This window comes from Neophocaena asiaeorientalis, unplaced genomic scaffold (assembly GCF_003031525.2).
Source record: "Neophocaena asiaeorientalis asiaeorientalis breed wild unplaced genomic scaffold, Neophocaena_asiaeorientalis_V1.1 scaffold78, whole genome shotgun sequence".
Taxonomy (NCBI): domain Eukaryota; kingdom Metazoa; phylum Chordata; class Mammalia; order Artiodactyla; family Phocoenidae; genus Neophocaena; species Neophocaena asiaeorientalis.
The window spans coordinates 14,830,348-14,847,494 of NW_020175018.1; the positions used below are offsets into that span (position 1 = coordinate 14,830,348).

General features: G+C 53.2%; 1 protein-coding gene across 1 annotated transcript in view; it reads left to right on the forward strand.

The window, feature by feature from the left end:
- FUBP3 (far upstream element binding protein 3) overlaps nt 1–14,967 on the forward strand; it is a 49,647-nt gene extending 34,680 nt beyond the window's left edge. Inside the window, exons 10-20 of the mRNA XM_024762218.1 lie at nt 115–217; nt 1,030–1,130; nt 3,126–3,267; nt 7,109–7,269; nt 8,009–8,082; nt 8,420–8,500; nt 10,334–10,411; nt 10,577–10,694; nt 10,805–10,958; nt 12,431–12,558; nt 13,619–14,967. Of these exons, the coding sequence (XP_024617986.1) occupies nt 115–217; nt 1,030–1,130; nt 3,126–3,267; nt 7,109–7,269; nt 8,009–8,082; nt 8,420–8,500; nt 10,334–10,411; nt 10,577–10,694; nt 10,805–10,958; nt 12,431–12,558; nt 13,619–13,627 (1,149 nt within the window). The 3' untranslated portion in view covers nt 13,628–14,967. The remainder of the gene's footprint in view (nt 1–114; nt 218–1,029; nt 1,131–3,125; nt 3,268–7,108; nt 7,270–8,008; nt 8,083–8,419; nt 8,501–10,333; nt 10,412–10,576; nt 10,695–10,804; nt 10,959–12,430; nt 12,559–13,618) is intronic.
- The last annotated feature ends 2,180 nt before the right edge of the window (nt 14,968–17,147 follow it).

The following is a 17,147-nucleotide window of genomic DNA, read 5'->3' on the forward strand; positions in this document are numbered from 1 at the left end:
TGTGTGTATACACACACACACACACACACACACACACACACACACACACACACACACACACACACACACCCAGGTTTGCAGAAAAACTCTGATGTTTTGTATCTCTGTGCTTAGGTGTCTGTGCCTAGGTTTGCTGTTGGGATTGTAATAGGAAGAAATGGGGAAATGATCAAAAAGATCCAGAATGATGCCGGTGTGAGAATTCAGTTCAAACCAGGTAGGTCTTGATGGTTCCCAGAAGTCCTCAGCATTGTGAAGAATTAAAGAACACCTCACAAAACAAGGACTTTGTTATTAGCCCACTTGTGTTCTCTGCTCTCCCCCACCCTCTCTCTCTTTTGCAACATTCTGTTACCAAAGTTCCAGTTTAGGTTTGTCCTCTGGTCCCTCATTTCTTTCTGTGGATTTGCAGGCCGGGTCACCCTTCTTGTGCCAGAACACTCTAGCCCAGGGGTGTCCAGGCTTTTTTCTTTTTTTCCTTGGACTAGTAAAATTGGGGGGGATCAACATAGCATTTCCAGTTTTTAATTTTGCAAGTAAAGACTTAAAAAAAAACTGTTATTTTGATTTCATAAAATTAAAGATAACTTAAAACCATTAAAAAATCGTAAAATCAAGGACCGTTCTTTAAATTTTATAAATTTACCTTCACGAGCAAAATCATCTACAATGCCTTTATTTCGCTCATTTCTCTGAAGATGGGAAAACATCGTGATGGACTACTTCTGGGAAAATACTGCTGTAGCTCAACTCTGTTTTCCTTGGCACTTTTTCTTTTTTAAGTTTAATTTAGTTTCTATAGTGATATCTTTTTTAAATGGCTGTAATTGCATAAGAAATGAGTATTGACGTGGATCACGCAAAAAGATGTAGCCGTACACGTTTCCCTATGCAGAAGATTCCCTGATATGGTGATGTTCTTATTACCCTCTTTGGCACTGGTAGGAACATTGATTGCAAATCAGATTGACGTTTGTTTCCTTCTGAAGTTGGGCTTTTCCTAATCCCATCTCTCACCTTGTTCCACAGATGATGGTATTAGTCCAGAGAGAGCTGCACAGGTCATGGGACCCCCAGAGCGATGCCAGCATGCCGCACATGTCATCAACGAGCTTATTCTTACAGCCCAGGTGGGTCTGGCTCTCGGGAGCTTCAATATCTCGCCGGCAGGAGCAGCAGGTGCTACCTGGGGCTCTCGGGGCGACACCCTGGAGCAGTCACCCCCTCTCAAGTCACGGTTTTGGAAACCAGTACTCTTGTCAGTTACCTCCCTCCAAGATTATAGCCATGGGCTTGTCTACATCTGTCTCTTTCCCGCCTTCATTTTTGTTTTTGTTTTCCTGCTAGTTTATTATTCTTCTGCCTTTATTGTCTCAGAATCTAGATTTTTTTTTACAAAGTTTCTGACTATTTAAACTGTCTGTGGGATGTCACAGTGCAGATTGCCAGGTTTCAAACAGTTTAGTGTAAAAGTAAAGTCTAATCTCAGCTTTCAGAGGCACTTCATGATCTGCCCAAATCCTAACACTGTCTTCATGCGCGTCTTTCTCTGGAATGTGAGCAGGCTTGTGTGATGCTGTTAGGATACACCTGCCCCCGTTGTAAATTGCTCTGGAGAACTACTGTAGCTGGTGGCAGGTTGGCACATCATGTCCCCCAGGTTTGTAGGAAAAGTCTGAGAATAATAGGAGCTGAAGAAAGAAGCCAGAGATTAGAAACCACCATCCCAGCTCTGCCATTTTTCATGTGACCTTCAGCGAGCCTTTGAGCTCCTCTTGGCGTAGCTTTTTCAGCAGCAAACCAAGGGCTTTGTACCAGGTGGTGCACCCCACATGATCCCCTAAGTCATTTGGCGGCACCTGCTGAGGTTACAGGTTTATAGACCCCACCCCCCGCCCCGGATCTCCTGAATCAGAGTATCCAAGAGGGTGGCTTGGATCTCACCCACAGCCCCAGGCAGCTCTTAGGATGACACAAGTTCAGAGAAGCGTCACTAATTCATCTCTGACATCCTTTTTAGTAGTAAGAACTGATGATCCCAGGACTGCAAAGGCCGTGAGATGATGAGGGGACAGCTTGTCTTTGAGAATCTGTGGCACACCCAGAAAGTTGGCCACGATGTCTGTGTTCTAACATAAATCCCTAAAATCACCTTGTTTGCTTGTCATTTGTCGCTCATGCAAGCAGAGTGCAACAGAAAGCACTCCAGTGAGCTCGGCGCTCTGCGGGTTTCCATTCTGGGTAAACATTCAGTTTACCCTCAGTCGACAGGAGTAGGCTGTGCCGAATGCCTGCTCAGCTTCTCCCTTCCCTGGAGGAGCTCTCAGCTTGACCAGGTTCGCCTTCAACCTTTCCAAGATTGTAAATGTTGCTGCTCCAAAGTGACTCAAAGGACAAAGGCTGGAATGGGGTGTTTCGCCCTCGAGTGAAAGGAATCTTCCTTGCTTAGGTGTTGGTTGTGGGTTTCGCTCTCTGGTGGGGAAACTGAGAATAAGTCGGGAGACTTCTCCAGCCCCGGACTGTGGGCGGATGGGCCTGGCTTGTTCCTCCCTCTCTTGGGGAGCGAGACAAGCAAGTTTTCTTTAAAACTCTTTTATTCTTGTTGCTGGTTGAACTGCAGGGTGTTCTGGCTCTTAGAGCGGCGTCTGAATTGTTCTCTGTAACAACTTTGTCGGGAGAGGGTCAGAAGTCATCCTTGCTACTCATGTGTCACTTTCAAAAGCTCATAGCTCTTCAGCATCTAATATCTGGTTTCTGGTAGGCCCAGCGTTGAGAAGAAAACCAGCTCCTGATGCCTGCAGATTAAGGCCCAGTAATTAAAACTCCAGGGATAAGGGCATCGGGCTTTAGACTTCGGAATTTATATCTGACTGCCTCTTTTAGTCGGGTGTGTGTGTGCTGTTTATGTAACCACGTGATTTATCCGCGCACGTCTTCTTGAATGCGCCTGTGATCTGTGTTAATTCTACTTGTAAAGAGCACTTCAGAATCTGAAATGTGGAAAGGTGCTCAGGTTCTAATGTGTGGCGTTGATTACATCCTGTCACTTAACCTCCTCCCCGGAGATGAAAAATAGTGCTGGTGGCAGTGACAGAAATGTCACCTGAGCTTTGCTTCCTTCCCAGGAAAGAGATGGCTTCGGAGGCCTGGCGGTAGCCAGAGGAAGAGGCCGTGGCCGCGGTGACTGGAGCGTGGGAAACCCTGGTGGCATCCAGGAGATAACCTACACAGTGCCGGCAGATAAGTGCGGCCTCGTCATAGGCAAAGGTAAGAGGCAGTTGCTGGAGTTCGGCGTTCCCCTTCCAGGTGTTTGACCTGAGAGCAGACAGGCCACGTCCAATACCTTTGGAGCACAAAGTTCCTTCTGCTTGCTGTCCTTGACTGAGGGTCCAGGTCCGAGGCATCAGCTGCCTTCTGCGGGAACCATCCTCTGCCTGGGCCCTCACAAATGGGGCAAAGCCAGTACTTCATTACAGCGTGTAAACAGATGGTCAGGAAGACCCGCTGCCTATGGAAGCAGCTTAGGTTGTTGAAGAGGCACCCTGAACAGGTGAGGGGCCTCTGAGTGTTTGTCGATCGACTGATTGGTGATTAACTCACCTCCAGGGAGCTTAGAGGAACCGTTAAGATCATTTCCTCAAGCGAAGATTGCTTTCTGACGAGTGCGTCACTTTTTTCCTTACTGGATTTGGGTATTTGTTCTCTGTTGACACAACATGTGGAAGTGGTTTTTATCTTTTCAACATATTTACCAAGAGTATCAGGCACCCTGTGGAGGGAAATAAAAATTGATTTGTTAGTTGTTTCTAGGCATTTTAGAGGACGTTGGGTAGAAACCCTCATTAATGGCTAATGTGGCTCCTTCCTCTCCTTCAGCGAAGAGCGAGCGAGAGAGCAGGCAGGTTTCTAGGCCATTGTTGCTGGCTCACCTGGGCTGGCCTTGACCAAGGAAGGCTGCCGAGAGCAGGTCTGGGGCTCGCGGAGCAGTGGGCTTAGCTTCTCTGCTCTCTAAGCAAAGCCCTTGACCTGGTGGGAAACTCATGTTCAGCATTGGGTTTTGTATTTGCTCATTTATTCCCTTTTTATGTGTTTGGCAACATACGGAAGAAACAAATACAGTTTTCTCCCTAGAGTTTCCCCAGTTTCTGTGATCACCAGACATCTCTTAGCTGTTGGAGGGGTGCTAGCATCCCGTGGAACCTGACTTGGGAACGTCTTCGCCAGCAGAAAGCTGAGGCTGCCGTGGCACATCCTCACGAGCTGGCACAGGGCTGGAATTCCTCCTGTCCCCCTCATTCACCTCCCAGAATCTGCACTGGGTCCCACTCTTGGACAGTGTGTGTTTTATGCTCTTCTAAAATGTTTCTCTCTTGTATCCATGTTGTCCCTGGGTGGTTAACCTCTCAGAGGTGTAGGAACGACGTAGGTTTGTTTTAATTTTCTGGCAGGGCGTACATGCTGGGAGGTGTTTAATGGACATTGTTTTGTTGGCTGCCCAAATGCTGTGATAAGTCAGACGTGCTGCCCAGGCCATCAGCTGGCCTGCTGCCATGAGGTTAAATCCAGCTGATGCCTGGAGTTCAAGAATCAGATCTAGGTTTTTCTTGCTTTTTGAGAACCGTTTTGTCAGCGAGGTTTTCATGGGAAGTGTCGTCTCTAGACCTGGCAAAGCCTTTCTGTCTTCACTGTGACGGTTCCTCCTAGTCAGTGAAACCTCGGTACTCACAGGACAGTCGCTCATAGTTTGTCCTCTACAAAGTCATCCTGAGCGATCCCCAGAGGGAGGAGACAGCAGAACGTAGCAGTAACTGATGCTGTGTCCTGGTGCTCCAGTATCAGCCTTGGGAAGCCAGGCTAAGTTTTGTTTAGGCAGGAGCAGGGGCCTTTCTGTAACTCCCCGCCCCAGGGGCTGGGTATGAGGTCTTCCTGTTTCTTGGGAAAGGCGCGGGGTGAGGGGAGCCACACGCAGGCAGGCCCTGCAGCCCTTGGACAGACGCTGCACCTCCCTGGGCCCCTGCTGGATTTCCATGATAAACACAGCAATAGTGACAGATAGTGTGGCCAGCCCTGCTCTTGTCAGCCAAGCCTTTTAGCAGGTTTGATTAATTGCTTTACAATTTCACATCCAGCCGGGGGCCACTGGTGGGTCGCTTCTGCCCCCCGTCAGGTGGAAGAATGGAGCAGGCTGCTGAATGAGCCTGTAGACGGCCACCATGTGCCAAGCTGGCGACCTCATCTTAAAGGAAGATGAACTTAAATTAACTCCTTCCGGCCCCGTGCAGTTTTGCGGTGCCTCCTCGCCTTATTAGCATGGGCCTGAGGCCTCAGGGAGGAGTCTGGGACTGCTGGTCCAAGTGCCTGATGGAGGGGAGCCGGTCTGGGCCCGTGGGCTTCTGCGTTCCAGACACGCGCGCTCTTCCATGCTTTTGTCTCCGGGACCGAGGGGTCTGGGCAGAGGGTGGGGTGGGGGTCCCTTCAAGTGCTGGGTGGCAGTGGGAAAGTCTCCGCCTATTCTTAGCTCTTCGGCGCTCCCTAAGAGCACTCCTGCCTGGGAGCGAAGCTGCTTACTTTCCGTGATGCAAAGGACGTAAAATTCATGACCTGAGTAAAGGTCGGTAGTCGGGGGGCTGGGAGGGGCTCGCACGTACCTGGAAGCAAAGTGAAGCTGCTGAAGACTCCCTGCGACTCTCTTGCCTTGGCTGGCGCCGCCCCTGAGACCACGTGTTTGTTCAAGGCTCAAGGTGGACAACGCAGGGACACGTCCCCTAAACTGCAGCAGATCTTCAGGAAAACCATGCATACAACACTTCGGTCTGCTGGGCTTTTCTTTTTTTTAATTTGCTTTTAAATTTCAAACTACCCTAAACCGAGCTAACATCCTGCCCAGACTAACGTTTGAACCAAGCTTTCTTGAATGCCGACCGTCTCCTGGTTTCCTTACTACGGTGTAAGGGCCGCTCACACTTCCTTCAGGAAGAATGGCCGGACCCAGGCTCCATCTTTGCATCCTGACCCTCGTAGAATCCCATCATGCTTTCTGGATGAGATGAGCCGTGCCTGCTCTTGGTGTCCCTTACTTACCTACTCCTCGATGCTTTTGTTCAGACGTGGCTCTCCAGCAGGGCCGGTGGAGGGCAGGTTGGGAGTTTGAAGGATTGTGGACATGTTACAATGAAATGAGAAATGTCACTGCAGCTTAGTTTCGACTCTGGGTGGGGAGGGGTGACACAGAGACTGGCCTTTAGTCTTCGCTTTGACCCTTTGGGGCTCCCTGGTACCCTGCATCAGATTTTATACACATCGTCTTTTTCCAGTTCTGCAGAACTCTGTGCTCCAAGTTTTCCTTGAATTCTGGCTCCGCCACCCCAATGGAGCAGAGCTGATCTGTAAGTTCTGTGAAATTTGAAGAGAAGAATCAAACCATTGTTACACTGGTGGAGCTTTTGTTACGCAAATTTCATTAAGAGACTGGGACTCTCACAGGTTTTTCAAAGAGTCCAACTACATTTTCATTAGCCCCACTCCACCCAGGCCTCTGTGACCTCCGTTCTCAGGCTGCCGCTCTGTCTAGACCTGTGCCCCACCCACGGAGGAAGAAGAGACTTGAGAAGAGACAGGATGGGATATTAAAGGCTTGAGTGGGCTCTGGGTATTGTTGGGGCCTGTGGCCGTCTGTTTGACCTGTGGAGGGCGGGAGACAGCAGTGCGGTGGCCCACACCGGGGCCGAAGGCCCGCGTTGTGCCATGGAGGGGCCATCAGGTCACCATTCTCATGCTGAGAAGGATGGAGTGCCTTCTCCAGAGCTGAGCTCACGGTGTGCAGATCTGTGGGCCAAGGCCCAGACCTGGCTTCTGGGCCACTCCAGGCCTCTGCGTAGGACACTGAGATGGAGACCAGCTGGTGCCACGTGGTATCATTGCGCCTCAGCTTTGCTTCACAAGTCTGGCTTCACAAATGAGACAGCTCTGGTTTTTACAAGAGCCGTTTTAAAGTATAAATGGGAAGTCCTTGTCTACTCTTAGGACGAGCACTGGTGTGCAGAAAATACCCATTCCTTCTCCAGAGGAGAGAACTGTAGCCACTTACTGTTCTGTGTCCTGCCCACAGGGGGCGAGAACATCAAAAGCATAAACCAGCATTCAGGAGCACACGTGGAGCTTCAGCGGAACCCGCCTCCCAGCACGGACCCCAGCCTGCGGATGTTCACCATCAGGGGCCTTCCTCAGCAGATCGAGCTGGCCAGACATCTCATCGACGAGAAAGTGGGCGTACGTACAAGGTCCTTTCCCCACCTGGGTGATAGAGCTGGGTTTTCATTTGGATGTCCAAGGCGCCTGTTTCTCCCCAGAACCTTGTACTTCCTGTGGCTCTCGGTCCTCACGTGATGTGAGGGCAACAGCCCCCTCCCATGTTGCTGAGGGGGAAGGTCGGGGCGCAGGGACACCAGGGCCAGGCCCAGACGCGCAGAGCTCGCCCAGGCCCCGAGCCGTTGGCCCTGCAGGCGTAGATGAGCAGCCAGGGCCGGCAGCCTTCCCCCAGCACTGCCCCCGGACTCCCACTGGCATCGCCCCGGCGGCCAGCCCTGCAGGCAGCGTTCATTGACTCTGGCTTTAGTTTCAGGCACCTCAAAGCAGATAAAGAAAGGGAGTGTTGATGGAGGACATATTGGCCACTGCTCACCTCAAAGGGGACGTAGAATGGCAGAAAGCCGTGGGCCAGCCTGAATTGACGGGACAGTCAGCAGGTCGGTCCCTACCCCCAGGGCGACACGCTAGGGCAGTTGTGGTGGTGCCGGTATTGGCTGTGTGGTGGTATCGGTCGCTCAAGGGGCAGAAGCTGTTTCCGCAAATGAAGCCCACTGTGGGCAGGAAGGCTAGTGCGAGTGCCACAGGGTGTCTTTACTTCACTTGTCTCTCCCCGAAAGCTGTGGTTTGCCTCGGGGTGGGCCTGGGCAGAGGGTGCAGGCGCAGCCGACAGGAGGTGAGAGTTCCCTCTGTGTCCTGACAGGGTGCCAGTCTCGGAGCGCCCGGAGCCTTCGCGCAGGGCCCCTTCAGCCAGCCACCTGCCGCGCCGCATCAGAAGTGAGTCTTTTCTTTCCTGGAAGAACTCACTGCCCCCAAGGGCTCCTCCTTTTCCAGCTACTTCCAGGGAGTGCCAGCTGAAAGCCGCAAGTTCTGGGCGTGGGCAGGACTCCTCTCCTTCTCTCTCACTGGTGGTCCCTCTGGCCTGTCTGTTGCTCAGTGACCAGTGCTGGGGCGAGAGCCTTCCCAGAGGACCGAGGGTCTTGTGGTCCCGCCAGCATCCCCTAGGAGAGCTCACCGCCCTGGGGCTGGGTGGCGGGAGGGTTTTTGTTTGTTTGTTTGCTTGTTTTTGCAAAAGCCGTTGTGTTGTCTTTATTTGTTTTCCACTTTCTTTTAGCACCTTTCCTCCGAGGAGCTCAGGGTGCTTCCCAAACATGGCCGCTAAAGTGAACGGAAGCCCTCACAGCGCGCCTGTGAGGTGGGTAGGCCGCCTTTACTCCGCCCTGCCGCATAAGTGACTCGGAAGGAGGTGGGATGCCCCCCCGGGGACAGGCCTGCTGGGCGGGGACAAGGGCCCCGCCTCTGTCCTGGCCCACCTTCTCAGCTGCAGCCTTCCGTCACTCTGGTCCCCCAGAAACGGGTCCGAAAGGCCTGTGGGCCCTGAGAGTGTGGTTTGACCTGAGCCCCTCCTGCCCCTCGGCCCCTTCCACTGCTGCAGCCTCTTCAAGCAGCCCCGCCTAATGGGTGCCCCGCCTGCTCCCCTCGTCTGGCCTCAAGGTGGCCTTCTCCCTCTCCTCCCCAGCACCATCTTAGGAAGGGTCTCTATCTCCTGAACCTCCAGAAAGCGCGTGATTAGAGAATGTGCTCTCTAAGAAAACTGATCGTAAAAGAGAAGGTTTTCGTTGGAATTAAACCCCCTCCCACTCTCTGGCCTCCACGTCAGCTTTAGGAGTCATCCTTGAGTTTTACTGCTGGTAGAGCCCATCTTGCACAGCCTTCCAAACAAAAACAAAAACAAAACAAAAACCTTACCTTAGGTTATTTTGACGTCTGAAGGGCCAGCCTGGTGGTGTTTGGAAAGCGCTCTTCAGCACGTCTGCAGGCTCCCCTCGGAGCACCAGGCTGCAGGACGCGCGCTGTAGCTTTGCCCACAAGGGGCTGGGCCCGGGGTTCCACCCCTTTCCCCTTGAGCAGAATGCTGGGTGTGAGACCCTGCCCTGGGGCGCCTGGTCAGGTTCACAGCTGGAGAAGCCCCCCCACGCGTCTGGAGCAGTGCTGGGCAGCCTGAGGCATGTCCCCGCTTCTCTAGGGCTCCAGTTCTGTCATCTGTGAAATGAAGGGTTTGGATTTGATTTCTAAAGTACTTGTGAGCTCTGAAATTGCATGGTTGTGTTTGTTTCCTCTCTTCCCCCTTTCTTACTTTCTTACGAAATACCTTAAACGTGCAGAATATCTTAAAGAACTTCACCACGAACACCTACACACCACCCAGATTCCACCCTCCCCATTTCACTGTGCTCACTTAGCCCGCAGCCCGGGCGTGTTTCGCTTCCTCCTGTTCCATCAGAGAGCACCCCCAGGGCGGGAGGCGACCCACATAGGGTTCCCCAGTGCCCATCGCCCAGGAGAGAGGACCTGGGAGAAGCCCTAGACTGTGGGGAGGCTTCGCGTTGAAGCTGCAGGGGACACGTCCACCTCCGTGCAGGGGGCAGTTCCCGCAGAGCCCGCCCTGCTGCCTCCTCAGGCTAGGCGGGCGAGGGGTTGGCAGAGGTACGTGGGCTGAGCGAGAGAAAACGCAGCTAGCGCCTGCCCCGTGCACCACGCACCAGCCTTCACCTGTGGTGTCGCTTGGTTCATTCAGGGGAATGGAGAATTGGTTTGGGTCCGAAGAAAAATCCCACTTGCCCACAGCCTCCGTGTCTGAGGGGGCAGTTCCTGCTGCCGCGTTGCCCAGGCCTTGCCTTCTCCTGGTGCCAGCGTCCAGCTCCGAGTCCCGTCCTGCCGCAGTGCGGGGAGGAGGGGTCCCCCACACACACACCAACTGTCCTCGTGCCTGCGCCCCTCTTCAGCCTTGAGGAAATTAACTCTTAGGGAAAGCATTGTGCCGTGAAATGTGTTTTTGAGCACGTCCTTCCTGCCTGCCGCAGGCTGTGATTCTAACCGAAAAAAGGACGTGCCGGTGGGGGCTGCCCTTGGCAGAAGGAGGGTCCTGACTTCCAGCTGTGGTCAAGTCTTTTAAACACTACCCGCCCCCCGTGCCCCTGGGCGGGCTGCTGCTCTGCTCCCCCCAGCCCAGCCTTTCTGCCCCCAGTGATGTGGAGAAGAGGGCGGGGACGACCCCCAACACGTCCTCGCCCTCACCCCGGACAGGCGCGAGGCTGGGGGTCAGGTGTGTACCCCGTCTTCTGTCGTCACCTTGAGCGCAGTCTCTGGGCACTTCCCCTGTGTGTCCCCTGTAGTTCTCGTCGTGCAAAGGCAAAGCCATCAGTCCTTGGACAGAAGGGCCAGGGAAAGGGAGTGGTCAGCGCCATTCGGATTCTTTGTCGGTTTGCAGGCCAATCCAGGGAGCCGCAGACAGCACTCTGGCCCCGGGGGCTCTGCTCGTGGCAGCCCAGAGTCCCCGACTGAAGGGAGTTGAGGCCCTGCCTGCTGGTCGCCCTTGCGGGGCAGCTGTCTGCCAGCCCCAGCCTCGCTGGCCTGGGTGGAGGCCCTCCTGGGGGTCGGCCTGGCTCCTCCCCCAGCCCCCCCACCCCGGGCCACAGGGGCAAGGGAGTGAGTGCAGAGAGCAGGGCCTGGAGCCTGCGGGCTGGGGGCCGAGGCCCCGGGAGCCCGGAGGCCTGACTGCTTTTGTGTTCTTCGCCCAGGCCAGCAGAGCCAGCCGCAGAGCAGCCAGCCCGACTACAGCAAGGCCTGGGAAGACTATTACAGAAAACAGAGTGAGTGCGCTGGCCCTTCTTAACAAGCAGCTCCCCGGCCACACAGCCCCCAGGACTGTAGACCTCAGAGGCCATGGTTCCCTGACCCCTTTTTCTCTTTCCCGCTTTCCCTGTGTGAGTCGGATCTCCGCGTCCACCTTTACCACCCTCTCCCCACGTGTGCCTGTCAGGGGAGACGCGCGGTCGTCCTTTGCCGTCCTCCAGTCCTCGCGCTTCTCTCCTGGACTCTAAAGGGCCCGGAAGGGCATGACACCTACCCTCAGGGATAGTCGCAGCCTTGGCCGTCCACTTGAGAACCACCTGGTTAGGACTCAGACCAGCCAGGAGCCGTTTCCTGACTGCCTTGCGGTCTTGCCGCTGCCCAGCTCTAAGGCCGCTTCAGGACAGGTGAAGAGGAGGGGCGTGGTGAGACTCAGAGCAGGGAGTCCAGGGTCGGAGCAGGTGCTGAGTTGCTTTTCTTCCTAAGTAAGCTCTTTTCCTAACTGTGCCAGTTTTCTTAACTAAGCCAGTCTTTTTAAAAAGAGGAGGAGGAGGGCTTCCCTGGTGGCGCGGTGGTTGAGAGTCCGCCTGCCGATGCAGGGGACGCGGGTTCGTGCCCCGGTCCGGGAAGATCCCACATGCCGCGGAGCGGCTGGGCCCGTGAGCCATGGCCGCTGAGCCTGCGCGTCCGGAGCCTGTGCTCCACAACGGGAGAGGCCACAGCAGTGAGAGGCCCGCGTACCGCAAAAAAAAAAAAAAGAGGAGGAGGAAACCTAATAACAACCAAAAACAAAAAAAAATACCCTGAGTGAGTCATTTAAAATTAGTGCTGAGGTCTCTGCTGCGGGTGCCAAAACCGCTGAACCAGAACGTTTGGGTATTGTTGGAAGGAGGCGTCTCACGTATCTTGAGTCTGAAGGGTGTTACTTGCTAGTTGGAAGAGCTGAGATCATAGGCCGTCAAAGAAACGTTCACCCTGTGTTTGGGATCATTACCAGGTCAGTACCCTTCTGGGGGCCAGGGTGGGGGTCAGGGAGGTCACCGTCACCTGGAGCACCTGGTGAAAGCCTTCCCAGAGCCCCCCATCCAGATTCCCAGACACGCATGGGCCGGGATGCCCTGCACAGGTGCACACACCCCTGTGCCGGGGTGCCCGCTTTCTCGCCCTCCTTCCTCCCCCTCCGGCCGAGGGCACTGACTGGGAGCCGGCAGGACAGGCAGACAGATGCAGAGAATGTGATTCTGGAGAGAGGAGACAGACATGAAGGTCTTGCAGGAGTGGAGCGGGGGCTGGCCGAGGCCAGGCTGATAACCGCGCTGCTGAGCAGTCCCGGCGCAGCTCGCTGAGGGTCTGGAGGGAGAGCGTGAGCATCGGGCGCTTGTCCCGGATGCCCCCGAGGCTTTGGGAAGGGATCCTTCCAGGCTGACGGTGTCCTTGCCTCCCACAGGCGCGTCCCTGCTCCCAGTAACCCGTGCTTTGCTTTGTCCATCAGGTCACGCCGCCAGCGCCGCTCCTCAGGCCAGCTCCCCGCCGGACTACACGATGGCCTGGGCGGAATATTACAGACAGCAGGTCGCGTTCTACGGGCAAACATTAGGGCAAGCTCAGGCCCACAGCCAGGTCTGTAGCCGATCCAGCACTGCCAAGACTCCCCAGACCAACCCCGACCCCCCTCCCAAGCCTTCTGCGTGTGCCTGACCCCGGGGCCCGAGCACGGGGCCCCTGGGCCCGAGCACGGGGCCCCTGGGCTGCGGAGGGACCGCGTGGGCCCTGGCACTGCTCAGCACAGCCGCCGTCTGCAGAGCGCCCCACGGCAGCCTCCCCGGCCCCCTCCTCGCCCCAGACAGGACAGGTTTGAGCCAAGTGGAAGAACTGTTTGGGCAGAGCCCCTGCCAGGACGAGCCTGATGTTCCCTCGAATCCAGACCCAGCGCGCGGTGCTGAGTGGCACTGTTTCCTGCTCTGGACCCCGGGTCCCCCAGCTGTAAAGGAGCGTGCCAAACTTAGCTGACCCTGGGCAAGCGTGGCACCGACTAGGCAGTAAGACCAGCGCTGGGGTCACTCTCCAGGCTTGTTCTTGAAAAGGGTGGTGTGGCCAGGCCGTCACGCTTGTCCCCGGGCAGCAGGGAGGGGCAGCAGGAGTAGGGCTAGTCCACACCCTCTGAAGGCTGGGCCCTGCCTGGAAGCCTGAAGTCTAATCAGAGGCCCAGAATGGTTTTCTTATAAATGCACGGAAGAGGACCGACTGCTCCCGCAGGTCACATCTCAGGTGCATTTCTCAGGCCATCAGTGCTGACTGATGCCAGTCTGGTCCCTATGGACAGTGTGTCAGTTACCACAGGCCCTGGACCCAAGGCCAGTCGTTCACCTCACTGCCAAAATGGCCCTCTGTGTCTGGCCTGGTGGGAACAGGTGGCAGGTGCCAGGTGACTGAGAGGCATCACTCGCTCACTCCCCTCCCCCCGCCCAGCATCCCCTGTGGAAGGCGGTGCCCCGGGGCCTCCTGTACAAGAGAGGTTTTGTCTGGGCCAGATCCCATGACAAGGCCCGGAAGGATGGCGCGTGCCCGCGGGCGTGCGTGTGTGTCAGCTCCTGTCACCTCCCTGCAGACAGCCCCCGACCTCAGGCCAGCACTTGAGAACCCGCCGTTGGACTAACTGCTCTCCCCCTTCCTTCCACAGGAACAGTAGGACAGTGGCCTGCAGCCCCCTTTCCCCGCCGCCCCTGAAACCATTGTGAGCAAAACCTATTTGTAACAGAGGTTTTTAGATGTGCAAACCTTTTGATGAAGAACCTTTGTTTTCTGTGAAACACTAGATTAACAGAATTTTTCTAAAAATCGGGAAAATCAGTTACTAAAAATTGCTGATAATTTTTGTTTTGTTACTTTTGTTTGTTACTTCAAATGTGTAAGCTCTGGCATTCCTTTTGGAGCAATACCTGCAAATTCGGACACCAGAATGTGCCGCAGAGCAGTGACGTTTCAACATGGTGTGTTTTTGTTTTGTTTTGTTTGCATGTCTTTTTATTTACAGTTTTTTCTGTTGCAACAGAAAGTGGCTTGGAAGTCTTAGGTGGCTTGTAACAAATTCTTTAAAAAAAATTTTAAACAGTATTTAAATATTCTTAAATGTGTAAATTCATTAAATGTTTTACTTCTAATTTCTTGTATCTTGGCTGTCTGGTTTTATTGCATTTTTTTTAAAACTGAACTATTATGTATTGTAATTAATTATGTGAATTCTGAATTGAGACAGATAATTGTACTGCTGTCCAACAGGGCTCGGGAGGGGGCATTTTATAGGGTTTGTATAATTTCTAGAGTTCTAAAGGGGTAATAATATAAAAATGTGTTTGTGTGTTTAGCAGACGTTTTTTTCATGTCTCCATTACCTACCGATTGCAATTGTGTATCTAAGACCTCCAAGCTTGTTTTAAAAACAAAACAAAAAAACCTTTCTCTATTCTCTCAGAAATATAAATACTGTTATTTTTAATATTAAAAATAAATTCAATATAACTTTTAACAAACACTGTGGAACATTAAACCGCATAAAAATGTAGTAACTATTTTTTAATTCCAAGGTGTTTTTTGCATTTTTCTTTTAAATATTTTCTTAATATTTGTCAAATTAACTAGATGAATAAATAAATCTAGCATTAACCACAATATGAATTAAATAATTTTGATTTAATAAAAGGGATAATATGATTTCCAGTGTTTACTGTAGCGTATCTTGTACAGATAACATGTATTTTTAAAGGAAAGAAAAACGGAATTGAAGCTATTTTTTCTCGCGTTTTTCAATTGACCTGGGGGACATTCCGTTTGAGATATACTGAAGTTACAGTGTCTGGGGTTTTTCTCCTTATTTTCCTTATAATGCTTGAAATGTCTAACTATTAAAAAAGGCAATTGGAAAATGTTATGCATGTTGTTTTTTTAAAAAAGTGTTGTTTTTATTGGACTGACAATTCATTTTACACTCTACATAATAAAATTTCCACAAGACATCTTGTGGGCAAAGTATTTTTAGTCTGTTTGCTCTCCGTTTGCTTGTCCCTCCCACTGCCCCTGCCCGCTGCCCCCTGAGATAAAGGCGAGGATTCTGGCCGCTCTTGGCCGATCGTCTTGCGCTATGTCGGCGCGACCTAGCTGGTGCACAGCCTACGTCTGTAGCTACTTCTTTAAGTTAATTTTATCTTCATGGCTTTGTGTAATCTAACGGTTTAACTTGAGAGCCTTGCTTACCTCAGCCCCTCTTACCTGTCACATCTGCTCCTCTCTCGATGTGGGTGTGACACCAAGAAGTCAACCACGAGGTTCCTTGCGCAGAGGTGCTGCCATCCCAAGTGGGGCTGGAAGACTCATTGAAGGGGGTCAGCGCGGCTCGCCCTCTCCCTTCCACACACCTCCCCACACGTGCGCCTGAGAAGTGGGGACCGAAGCAGTCAGTCTGGCCCGCAGCCTGCTCCCTCCCTGTGTGGGTGCTGTTTACTCTCAGCCCTGGACCGGCTGTGGGACCCTGAGCTGCTGAGAGAGCTGGAAAGTGCCGGCGACTGTGCTCATTTTGTTTCACTGTTTTCGTTAAGGAAACAAAAAGGGGGTGTCCTTACCCATAGGTTGAAACCACCGTGGAGAGTCCTGTGGTTTCAGGACACACGGGGACAGTGTGGGCCCTGGACTGCAGGGTTATTGAGGAGCAAAGGAGATCGGCCCTCGACTCCTTTTTTTCCTGCTTCCTTGCCCGTTGATGGAAGCAACCGGCTTTGAGCACAGCTCTCCCCTTTGACTGCGAACGTGCCGAACGTGCCCTGCCTCTGCCGCTCGCTGTACACGGAGGCCTCTCTCCGTTCAGACACAGTGCTGCTAGGAGGATCCTGTTAGAACCCTCCTTATGGCTCATTCTCATGTGTGTGTTTCCAGTTCTGGTCCCTTTTCTTTTCTCTACCCCAGGCTCTAAGAGGAGGGGAAAAAAAGCATCTGTGGCTTCTTTAGGCCAAAAAGGGGTATGGAGAGCAGCCCATCTGCAGCCATTCTGAGGCCTGTTGAGAGCCGGAAGATAAAGAGGAGATGTGGCATCTTTAACTACACCTCTAGAGAATCGAGTTTGACGTTGAGAAATTGAATAGTAAAAGCCACTTGGAAGGAAGGAGGGGTCGAGCCAGAGGAGGGCATAAACGCTGATGATGGGAAAGGGAATTAGGGAGAGGGCATTACAGAGAAGGCTTCCTTCTAATTCATCTTCCAAGCTCTGTGCCAAAACAGCATTTGGCATGGTTCACAGGGAGCGACTGTGTGATAATGAACCCTAAGGTGTCCCTTAATTGAAGACTGAGCATTGCGGTTTGTGCCAAGAGTCATAAATGGTGCAGGCTTGCAGGAGGACGCATTTTCTTAAATGTATCGGTGAGTACAGATTAGCGCTTGTCCCCAGTGAAATGCCCATACTATAAATTATGGAAATCTCTCTCTCTCTCTCTCTCTCTGTCTGTCTCTCTCTCTCTCTCTCCCTCTCTCTCTCCCTCTCTGATGCAGCCTTTTATTGGGGCACGGGGGAGGAGAGGCGGGGTGCAGTCCAGCAGGAGGCTGGGGGAAAGTTTGCAAGCATATGAAATTTGGCCTCATTAACATGGCGCCCACGGAAGATGGTTTTCATCAGCAGTCTGGTGTCCTGGAAGGTTGAAGTGCTTGAAATGTACCAAGTTCAGCGATTGTGTTCCATTAAGAAAGCTGCATGGTCATCACGGAAGGGACAGTCTGTGTGTTGGGGGAGGCAGGGGAGGAGGGCGGGTGCCCAGTCTGTCTGCAGAACTCTCGCCCCGCCTCCCATACTCCATCACACTTGCGTGCTTGGGCTCTGCCAGCCGCCCAAGCTCCGGATCCAAAGACCCAGCTGGGCTGTTCCCAACCCACCCAAGAGTTTGGGCTGAGGGCGGGGAGTCCGCCAGTCAGTGTGCCTCCATCACTAACCCTGGTCTCAGGTAGGAGGTGCAGTCTTCCCAGTGTCCCTCTCAAGTGGTGACCATCCACGATGTCCTCCTGCAGCCCCCACAGTCAGGTTGGCTGGGGTACAGATGGCGTGTTGCAGGGCTTGGTCCAAGAGGGAGTTTGGACGCCACGGGGCCTCAGCCTCTAGCTGGTACGGCAGCACTGTTTCCCGAGCCCACTTCTGGCCCACTGGGGCCCAGCTGGGGTTTTTAAGATGG